Source organism: Narcine bancroftii, chromosome 14 (genome assembly GCF_036971445.1).
Source record: "Narcine bancroftii isolate sNarBan1 chromosome 14, sNarBan1.hap1, whole genome shotgun sequence".
NCBI lineage: Eukaryota > Metazoa > Chordata > Chondrichthyes > Torpediniformes > Narcinidae > Narcine > Narcine bancroftii.
The window spans coordinates 25,243,292-25,255,074 of NC_091482.1; the positions used below are offsets into that span (position 1 = coordinate 25,243,292).

Here is an 11,783-nt window from a genome sequence, read left to right on the forward strand (position 1 = left end):
GCAGGAAAGGGCTTTGGCAAATACTAGAGCGCATCGGATGTCCCCCAAAGTTCCTCAACATGATTATCCAACTGCACGAAAACCAACAAGGTCGGGTCAGATACAGCAATGAGCTCTCTGAACCCTTCTCCATTAACAATGGCGTGAAGCAAGGCTGTGTTCTCGCACCAACCCTCTTTTTAATCTTCTTCATCATGATGCTGAACCAAGCCATGAAAGACCCCAACAATGAAGACGCTGTTTACATCCGGTACCGCACGGATGGCAGTCTCTTCAATCTGAGGCGCCTGCAAGCTCACACCAAGACCCAAGAGAAACTTGTCCGTGAACTACTCTTTGCAGACGATGCCGCTTTAGTTGCCCATTCAGAGCCAGCTCTTCAGCGCTTGACGTCCTGCTTTGCGGAAACTGCCAAAATGTTTGGCCTGGAAGTCAGCCTGAAGAAAACTGAGGTCCTCCATCAGCCAGCTCCCCACCATGACTACCAGCCCCCCCACATCTCCATCGGGCACACAAAACTCAAAACGGTCAACCAGTTTACCTATCTCGGCTGCACCATTTCATCAGATGCAAGGATCGACAATGAGATAGACAACAGACTCGCCAAGGCAAATAGCGCCTTTGGAAGACTACACAAAAGAGTCTGGAAAAACAACCAACTGAAAAACATCACAAAGATAAGCGTATACAGAGCCGTTGTCATACCCACACTCCTGTTCGGCTCCGAATCATGGGTCCTCTACCGGCACCACCTACGGCTCCTAGAACGCTTCCACCAGCGTTGTCTCTGCTCCATCCTCAACATCCATTGGAGCGCTTTCATCCCTAACGTCGAAGTACTCGAGATGGCAGAGGTCGACAGCATCGAGTCCACGCTGCTGAAGATCCAGCTGCGCTGGATGGGTCACGTCTCCAGAATGGAGGACCATCGCCTTCCCAAGATCGTGTTATATGGCGAGCTCTCCACTGGCCACCGAGACAGAGGTGCACCAAAGAAGAGGTACAGGGACTGCCTAAAGAAATCTCTTGGTGCCTGCCACATTGACCACCGCCAGTGGGCTGATCTCGCCTCAATCTGTGCATCTTGGCGCCTCACAGTTCGGCAGGCAGCAACCTCCTTTGAAGAAGACCGCAGAGCCCACCTCACTGACAAAAGGCAAAGGAGGAAAAACCCAACACCCAACCCCAACCAACCAATTTTTCCCTGCAACCGCTGCAACCGTGTCTGCCTCTCCCGCATCGGACTTGTCAGCCACAAACGAGCCTGCAGCTGACGTGGACTTTTTACCCCCTCCATAAATCTTCGTCCGCGAAGCCAAGCCAAAGAAGAAAGAAAGAAGTTGTGGGTGTCCTGGAACCACAAATTTCTCTCTGAAAACTGACAAGAACCTTCCTGAGTGGTAACCATTTACTTTTCAAGCACCAAAGCCTGGTGAACTTTATAAATGTTCAATTCTGTGCACAGTATAAGAATTGCCTGCAACCAGTGAACTTGGAGGAATGAGAAGTGAGATTGGACTGTGAATCAAAGAACTCTTCTGAACTTACACACACACATTACATTCACGTGCACTTAGAATTAGAAGGGGGTTAAGTTAGGTTAGTTAAGTCAATAGTGCTAAGTTAAAGTGTGAATCTGTTTTCATGTTTAAAGATAATTAAAAGCAACTTTAAGTAACCATTTGTCTTAATGAATATCTATTACTGCTGGGTTTTGGGGTCCTCTGGGCTCACAACATTATAATTAGATGGCTGAGTTGAAGGGTTTTTTTTTAAAAATCAGAGATTATTTGCGAGTCTTCATTGTCATTAACTTCAATTAAAAGCATGAAGCCCTGGCCAGAATGTAAAAAGAAAGATAGCTTTTCAAGTTAGATCCATGAAAGCCTTGGATGATCATCTTGACTAGCTCAAAAACGTGATAATCGATACAGTATGTATATCACTGCTGCATGTATTCCCACTGCTTGCTAGCCATCTTATTCCATCTGTTAGAGATTCTATGTCAATTTGATAGAACAGTAGAACTCACTTTTTAAACTGAACAATATTCAGAATTTGATTAGACACATGGCCCTGCAACAGTAAACTTCCCATTGATAAGAATGTTTTACAGTGATATCCTGGCGAATGTGAACCACTTCTCAAATCTCAAGAGTCACTTCTTAGCAATGACAGCATTAATAATGAAGTTCACCACAGTATTCAAAGTACCAGCTAGCTTCTGATCAGAGGAAAAAAGGGCATTTGAAGATCAAGCCCTCAGAAATAGCGCAAATAATGGTCTACTGGGCATCAGTGATCCCTGTCCTTCCACATGCTACAGGAACCTCAAAACACTGGAAAAAGACCATCAATGCTGTCTGTACAAATTCCTCCAACTTCACTGGAAGATATGTGAACTCATGCTAACATCTTCTTCCAGGCCATCATCTCCACTATTCAGGCCCTGGCACCAGGCCACACCACATTGTTCACAGGGCTAACACCAGATTCCCATATGGCTGCATATTCTAAGCTCTGCCAAGGGAAGTGAATGTGCTCAAAGTCTCCTTAAAGAAACAAAATATCCCCATTTATTCCTGGAAGCCCATGATTGCCTAAAATAAAATAAAAAAGCAGAGCATCCAGAAGGTTAGGAATCAAGCCCATGCAGGGAGACCACACACACACCTAAGGTGAGCAAATCTTTTGGCCAGCCCCCAGCAGAAACCCAGTACACAGGTTCTGGCAGTTCCTCTTGGACACCCTGGAATTAACCAGGCATGAACATGGCATGCAGCTCTTGAATATGGAAGGGCTGGGTGACAGAAATCCATCTGATTTAATGAATGAAATGCTCGCTCTAGCAAACAGCCATTCCAATTGCTTTCTCTATGAGACCCTATTCCTGGCCAAGCTCCTGGGTCACATCTCCATATCAATAGTAAATATGGGTTTCAGCCATCCCCATGGCGTAGCCCAGGAGGCTGATACACTCTACTGCACACCAAGGCAAGAGTCTGCCCATATACAGCCAATGTTCTCACCAGAGATAGTTCCCGTGCCCTGAGCACTGCCCGTAGCTGCAGTACAAACAAAGAGGGAAGAGCATAACGACAGGTGCCGAGAATGGTCTTTTTACCACCATCAGTGGGCTTTACATCATCCCAAGAATCAGCAATATTTTTGATGGCATTGTGATAGTACAGATTCTATCACCAATGTGTATATGTACAGATTGTAGTATAAGATGACTGTGATTGGCTGAGAGTGTAGCCATGCCTACTGGCAGGTCTTAAAGGGTTGCTCCTAGCCAGACCAGGTCATTCTGGACTGGTCGACCTACCAGTCTTCTAGTTAATAAAAGCCTTGGTTTGGATCAACAAGCCTTTGATTCTTTAGACACGCTGTACAGGCGTCATAGATGTTATAATTCTTCCAGAACTCTCTTAAGCTCGTCACATCATCTTGGGTAGCCCTGACTACTTGGAGAAGGTCCAGTGTAAATAAAAGGCCTTAAAGGAGGTTATGACTCCCTGGTCCATTGGCTGAAGCCAAATACAAAGTTATACACTCAACACAATGTTAATGACAACATGCTCTGACTTAAAATGGCAGATGGCTGTGATGAACTCCTGTATTCCTGATTACCTGGTGCCGGCCCATTCTGTGACTGTACCTGTGGCCCCTCCCTCCTTGTCTTTGTATAAAGCCTCCAACACCTTAACCCTTCCTGGGTCATGGCACAGGATGAGGTCCCTGTCATTGTGAAAGCCTGTAAATCAGTGACTCAATCTCAGCCTCTCAGGTTATTTACTGCGCATTAATTTTATTCATGATTTTTTTTTCATCACCAATAATGGACCAACTCCAAAACCTCATAAGCTGGAGATCAATCCATAGTCGCCTGATGCCTCAGACAGCTTTGAACTCTGGCTACGCTGTTTCATGTCTTCTTACAAAACTCGGCCAGCATTGTGGCCATCGATACAAACAGGCTGTATCTTCTCCTGGAGCAGACCCCGAGTGTTCCCAATGATAATGGATGCCACCATGTGTGTAGAAGCAATGGATATACTCAAGGGACAATACAGGGAGAAAGTTAACGAGGTATACGCCAGGCACATGCTGGCCACCTGCAGACAGTGACTAGACAAATTGGGCGATGAGTTCCTCAGGCCCTGCAGGAACTTGCACGGGCGTGCAACTTCCAGGTAGTTTGGGCTGCCCAAAATGTGGAAAACATAATCTGGGACGCCTATGTTTCAGGCATCAGGTCCAACTATGTGTGCCAGAGGTTACTGGAGCAGAGTAAGTTAGATTTAAAAGGGGCAATCAATCTTGTGAAGTTGCTGGAGATCACCTTCCGCAATGCGGAAGCGTACTCTGCGAACAAGCCCACACAGGGGTCGCCATCTTGGGACGGAGGTCTACAGGCCATTGGTCCACTATCACGTCCGATTAACGAGCCCACCACGGCTCTGTCTCCCAAGAACACCTAATGTGCTGCTTCTGTGGCCAGGCAAAAGACTCCCAAAAATGCTGCCCAGTAAGAGACATGGAGTGCTTCAAGTGCAGGAAGAAGGGCCACTATGCAAGGATATGCTGATCATAGCCCTCCAGCCCCAGTGCTGCCATCTTGGACGCCGACATCTTCCGGGGATGACCACGCTGCATCATTGGGGCTGCCATTTTGGATGCCACCGACTTCCAGGGAGACCCATGCCACCACATGGGTGCCACCACATGGGTGCCACCATCATGCCCCCAGACAGTGAGTCAGCGCAAGTTGGAGTGGTGCTCGATCAGAACAGCCCTAACCAACTCTATGATGGACATCTCCATCAATGACCAAGTGACTAAATGCCTTTTCAATAGTTGGATCACCAAGAGCTTTATTCATCCTGATACTGTCCAATGTTACTCCCTCGAGGCAAAACTGGTCACTTTAGCCTCAAAGTCGCACTCTGCAGAAATCCCCAGCTACACTATGGTGACGCTGACCATGCAGGGCACAACATATAGAGACTTTAAGCTCCTCATTATGCCACAGCTCTGAGTGCTCATACTGTTTGGGCTAGACTTCCAGGGCCACTTAAAGAGTGTCACTCTACAATATGACAGCCCTCTCCTACCCCTCACAGTCGGCAACCTGCAGTTCCTTAACTGGCCCCTCTGCCCCCCCCCCACACCCTCCCTGCCTCACTGGCCCAATCGATGCATGGTCTCTCTACCCTCTGCATCGACCCATTCCCCGCCGCTGTTTGCCAACCTCATCCCCAACTGTAAGCCAGTCGCCACAAAAAGCAGGCAATACAGTGAGGAGGACAGACCATTTATAAAGGCAGAGGAACAAAGACTCCTGGACAAGGGAATTATTGAGGTCAGCACCAGCCCCTTGAGAGCTCAGATGGGGATAAATGCAGAATGATGATTGACAATAGTTAAATTATTAACTGTGTACCTACTCCTTCGCATTACGGATATGATCAACCAAATCACCCATTGTCGGGTGTTCTCCACAGTAGACCTGAAATCTGCCTACCATCCACCCTGAGGATCACCAGTGAATAGATTTCAAGGCAGATGGTCGCCACTACCACTCCCTTAGGGTACCCTTCGGTGTCACCAATGGTGCTTCCATCTTCCAATGGGAGATGGACTGCATGGTAGACCAGAACAACCTACACACCACCTTTCCATATCTGGAAAACATCACGATCTGCAGCCATGACCTGCAAGACTATGATGCGAACCTCCAGAAATTCTTCACCACCGACAAATGTCTGAACGTGACCTACAATAAGGATAAGTGTGTTTTCCGCACAATCTGACTGGCGCATCATGGAGAATCGGTCTTTAGCCCTGACCCTGACTGCATGCAGCCTCTGCTAGACATCCCCCTTCCCCAGCCTCAAGGCCCTAAAAAGGTGCCTGGGGTTCTTTTGTTATTACGCTCAGTGGGTTCTAAATTATGCGGATAAAGCCCACCTTCTTATCAGGTCCATTTCTTTCCACCTTAAAAATGAAGCACAGGCAGCCTTCTGCCGCATTAAGGAGGACATCGCGAAAGCCACAACATAAGTGGTGGTAGAGACTGATGCATCCGACATCTCCCTGGCCGCCACCCTTAATCAGGCAGGCCGCTCCATTGCCTTTTTCTCCCAGACCTTCGAGGACCCTGAAGTCTGACACTCCTCTATCGAGAAGGAGGCTCAGGCAATAGTTGAGGCAGTGCTGTACGGGAGGCGCACTACCTGGCCAGTAGATGATTTACCCTTCTCATGGACCAACGGGCAGTGGCGTTCATGTTCAACAATAAACAGCATGGTAAGATAAGAACAATAAAATTTTGAGGTGGAGAATCAAACTCTCCACCTAAAATGATTACAGCGGGGGAAGTTCAACGAGCCCACAAATGCCCTGTCATGAGGGACATGTGTCAGCCCACAGAACCTTTGCCACCCCATTGTCACAAGATTTGTTTTACACTTTTATCAAATCTCAGAATCTGCCATACTCCACTGGGGATGTCAAAGACACGACCCTAGACTACAGGGTCTGTGTGGAGTGCAAGCCGCACTTCTACCAACAGGACAGGATGCACCTGATAAAAGCCACATGCCCTTCAATCAAGGGCGCTGTTCCCTCCTCCAACTGCAATATATACTTCCTCACAGTTATCATTAATTCCCCTCTGCTATCCCCTGCCCTGACTTGACCACCATCACATTCACTGGGGCCCTGTGCAACCTGTTCACCCTGTTTGGGTATCCATCATACACCCACAGAAGGCAAACAAAGAGTCACCATGGGCATTGCCAGCTCCCCTAACAATAGGAGAAAGAGAAGCAAAAGAGAGTCCCTTCAAAGATTCTGAGTGTCTGTGGATTTGCTTCCAGTGCTCCTGCAGTCTCCACAGCTGCAGAGGCTCCAGTTCAAATCATCAACAACTCGAGTTCTAGATCTAAACCTCCAATATGATCAGGAAGTCTTCAGAGCCCGAGGCCCTTTGGAAGCCCTTCTTGCCCTCTGCATCCTCTCAAGTCCTGGTTCTGATACCTGATTTCCATCAGCCAGTCTCCAGCAGTTCGCAGACTGTGTGGGTTCATCCACCACAGACTTTTCTGAATTTTCTATCAGTGAGCCGACAGCTAAATTAGTAGATGATGTACTCCTTGACAGAACATCCTTGTATGGATGCCAAGAATTTCTCGTCGAATATTCACTCATTCAAAATGGCGTGAATCAAAATGAAAATTGCATAACAGAAAGACTTGCTTCACATTGTGACTTTCAAGGCCTAAAATTGCCTCAAACATTTCACAACCCATTAAATACTTTTGAAGTGTAAAAGAAAGCAGACAGAGCTTCAGCTGAAAACCTTATCCTTAAAAATTTAGTTGATGTTGAAAGATTCAATTATTTTTTTCGGTAGATGACTTTCAGTTGTTACCAGTGTGTTAGTTATGGGGTGGTGGTGGTGGTACTTTATACATCTCGAGGTACATTAAAATTTTTTCCAATAGATTTTTTAAAGATACAACTAGCTCATTAATAATGTGAATTGAAACGAGATCAAAAACTAATAGTTTTCATGGAATCTCCAATATGAAAATTAATTATTCCGTTTCTAAAAACAGTAATAATGTCATTGGCTTATGATTTCTAAATGTGCATTAATTCTTAATTTTTGCAGACAATACATGGTACTGACTATCAAACTGGCTCATTGGATCCCACCCAGATTTCTGATCGATCAAAAACCATTATTTCAGCACTACTTTCTGATTTTGACATACCTAAAAATACAATTGAAGCTAATACTATTCCGCCTGATCCAACCAAAACAAGACAACAAAACAGTAATCAGCAGGCGAAGTCTCCTGGTAAGAACATTTTAATTCAATATAAATTCAAAGCTATATCCAGACATGTCATGTCTCTGTTTTTTCCCAAATGATGTGAATAATGAAATGTCATTTTAGAATTCACAAAGGCTTATATCTGTAAGTTTCAGGATTAAGTATAGGGAGATGTTTAAAATTAAATACATACTTGTACATTTAACAAATATCAGTGTATTTTGTTTAATTGCTATATCAATGAGCTAAGTATTCTTGTGTTTATGTATATTTGCCTAATTTGCAATGTGTTCTCAACTCTTGTACTTTTTGTATTAACTACAGATGCTTCCAACAAAACTTGATCAATTGTTATTCTTTAAAACTTAATTTGATTTGCTGCTGGTGTGCATGGGGTGATTTATAAAATACTGCAGCAAGTTCCTGAATGTATCTATACCACCAAATGAGCACATCATTCTTTCAAATAGACACCCAAGATGTTCATAGCTATGCAGTGAAGGTTATAAAATATTAGTAAGCCTATATATTTGGCAATATACTTAGTCTCCTGTTAATCACAGATAAACTCCTGGGATGGATGCAGTACTTTTTTTTAATTTTTCACACTATGAACCATACTGACCAAAATACACACAAACATTTCCCTCTTGAATATACACAGTGTCATTTTCTCCCCCTTTTCCCCCCTCCCTTCCCTCCCTCCTTCATGGATGGATGCAGTAATTGAGGTTCCTCCATGTAACATTTAGCCAATTAGCCGCCTCAAGTCACAAACTCCATGATTCATATATTAGCATTTCCTTACAATGTATAATGAGGCTTTTCAGCCCAGCAAGTCTACTCTAACTCTCAAAGCAAACCCCCTTGTTCACATATTTCCACTTATCTCCCAGTTACTGCTCAGTAACTCCTTATCCACCTGCACTTGGGGACATTTACAGTAGTCAATTAATCTACCAACCAGCAAGGTTTGGGCAGATGGAAGAAAAGCAGAGCACACAGCAAATCCATATAATCACCAGATAAATGAGCAACCCCTACACTGACAGCCCCAGGACTTAGGGCCAGTGCCAGATCACTGAACCTGTAAAGAAACAGCACTTCTGCACCATCTCAATCCTCTTCATCAAAGGTGTTTAAACGGAGCTACAAAGATGTGCATTCATAATTGAACCAAAATTGGCCAGACCAATAAGTAAGACCCACAACTGTATAAAACTATACTGGCATTGTAGATGTTGGAGTAAGTCAGTGAGTAAATAAATGGAATTGAAAATCATTTTTTTTATAATACATTGTTGGATCTATAATAGCTATTACATCCAGGTCCTCACCTCCCATCACATCTGTCTTTGGAATATTTAATGTGTCCTCCACCGTGAAAACTGACACAAAATAGTAAGTCAATGCCTCAGCCATTTCCTCATTACTCTATATCAATTTTCCCCTTCTCTTCTTCCAAGGGATCAACCTTCACTTTAGCCACCCTTTTTCACTTTATATAATTATAAAAACCTTTACTGACTGTTTTTTTATATTTTGCGCCTTTTTTTCTCATTTTATACCTTCCTCTCTTTACTGCTCGCTTCTTAAAGCCTTTCTAATTTTCTAGTTTCCCACCACTCTTGGTGGCTTTGTATGCATGAGCTTTTAGTTTGATGCCTTCTTGATTTTCTTAGTTATCCAGGGCTGGCTGTCCCCACCCGTATTGTCCTTGCTTTAAGTGGAATATATTTTTGTTGAGCACTGTGAAATATCTTTTTCAAAGTCCTTCACTGTTCTTCCACTCTCCTTCCATTTAGCCTGTGGTCCCAATTTACCCTAGCCAGCTCGTCCCTCATCCCCTTGTAGTTTTCCTTGTGTAGGTATTACACACTTGTTTTAGACCAACCTATTGTATGATAAACTCAGTGATTCTGTGATCACTTTTTCCAAGAGGATCCTTAACTACAAGATACTAATTTTACCTGTCTCATTGCACAGAACCAGATACAAGATAGCATGTTCCCTTATAGGTTCAGGAACATACTGTTCAAGAAAGATAGATGGATAGATATAGTGAGGGATTGAAAGCTGCTATGGACAGATGAGAATACAAAATTGAATGCAAAACTGTAATCTTTCCATCTGTGGCTTTATTAAATAGTAGAGCAGATGAGGGGCTGAGTGGCTACTCCTCTCTCTTGAACTATCTCTGAACCTCTTTTCTTGGAGTTTTTTTTTATTGATGTTGAATTCCTTCACTTCTTCATTTGCACAGGGCTTAAGTTTCCAGTGCTTCTGGAAGTTATTTATTCCTTTGTATATGAAGCATTTGGATATTTTTTCAGCCGTGTCCTTCCTCATTTCCCACTGTACGTTCTCCTGTCATTCTTTTAGGGACCCGCATTGGACTTCACTTTTAATATATCTATCATAATCATCAGCACTTATACAACCTAGTTTTAGCTTTCTTGCGTGTTTACTCTTTATTGTGTTTTTACCGCCAGCCTATTGCAGGGGGCAACCTCTGTACCTGCAGGAGTGTAAGGGAACAGAACAACACCTGGCCAGCTGTCAATCAGTCAGCCTGAAGGGATCAAGCCCCATCCAGTCGGGTGTCAATCACCCTCCGGGATATAAGCCTGTGCTGGCCTCCCGAGGCCTCACTCAGAGTTGCTGCAGCCACAGCCAGCCCGGCTCTGTGGAAGTCTTTCTGGATTAAAGCCTGTTGTACAGTCTTTATCTTTGTGTGTGCCTGATTCTGGCTAACAGTGCACCACACCCTTTCTTTATTAATTTCTTTGTCTTTATTTGCTGAATTTTAATTATTCATAATTTTATAACCAATCCTCGCTGATTTCTCTAGCATTTTGTAATTCATTTTCTTAGACTAATATAATTATAATTTTTCATCTAGCCTAAGGTTGGGCCACTCTTCCAGTTGTGATTTTGTGCCTTAAAGGAATAAAAATTTGATGCAAATTATAAATGATTTCTTTAAATCCTGGTCATTACTTTATCCTTTATCATACCATTTAATGTAGTTTCACAGCCTGTCTTTTCTAATCAAAGTCCCACTGGATGCAATCATGGATTGCTTCTTTTGCTCAGGAGCAACAAATTATCAATAAATGACCTTATTTCTGATCTCATGATGGAAGGAAGTTCAATGGCGAAGCAGCTGAAGCCTACTAAGCCATGAGGAACATTGGCGATTTCGCTAGCATCAACTTAACACTGAAAAATTTCCAAAGACAAATGCCGAGCCTTGCTTCAATTAGTTCTGAATTTTGGAGTATTATCTGTGAAATGTTATGATATACTTAAATCCCTTCCCTATTTGCAGACTTTTTGTATCATGTACATAGACCCTACAATGCATTAAGAAACCCTAAGTTTATGATGCTGAGAAGACGCATTCTCCCTTCTATCGATCTACCTCTCTTGCAAAAAATGTCGAAAAAGCCTTCATGTAATGAGAGCAATATGTTGAGGTTCTTTTTGAATTTAGTCTGCAGATTAGATCATTTGTTTCCCTAGGTGGCAAGTCTACAACACCAATTTGTGCATGTATCCAAATACTGACCAGGTCTCAGCCTGCTTACCTAAGTATTAAACAAGAACACTGATAGATTGCCTTTCTGAAGTGAGCAACATTTGATTCCATGTTCTCCATAAGATTTATAAAACTTTAAAGTGTCACAGCACTTTAACTATGAATGAAAATTAGATGACACTCACTCTAAGACACCTCAAGAAATACAAACTAATCAATTATCTCCCGACACAATTAGGAATGATTCCTGGACATTTTGTCCATCATACCACTCCATGATCAGAGTTAAGAAAATGGAATGTTGTATGAGAGTATGTAATGATGCTGTGAAACGTAATTTATCATTGTAAAATGGTACAAATGCTATGAAAGTAATTTGTACAAGTAACCAGTTA

The 11,783-nt window shown here is 43.4% G+C and overlaps 1 protein-coding gene and 1 long non-coding RNA gene across 4 annotated transcripts in view; one reads left to right on the forward strand and one right to left on the reverse strand.

Moving 5' to 3' along the window:
- Positions 1-11,783, forward strand: part of hsf5 (heat shock transcription factor family member 5) — a 37,355-nt gene that overhangs the window by 23,694 nt on the left and 1,878 nt on the right. For all 3 annotated transcript variants that reach the window (XM_069911467.1, XM_069911468.1, XM_069911466.1), the window contains exon 4: positions 7,682-7,871. In XM_069911467.1, coding sequence (XP_069767568.1) covers positions 7,682-7,871 — 190 coding nt within the window. The remainder of the gene's footprint in view (positions 1-7,681; positions 7,872-11,783) is intronic.
- The window catches only part of LOC138749714 (uncharacterized), a 42,696-nt gene that overhangs the window by 11,149 nt on the left and 19,764 nt on the right, over positions 1-11,783 (reverse strand). The gene's annotated exons all lie outside the window — the stretch shown is intronic.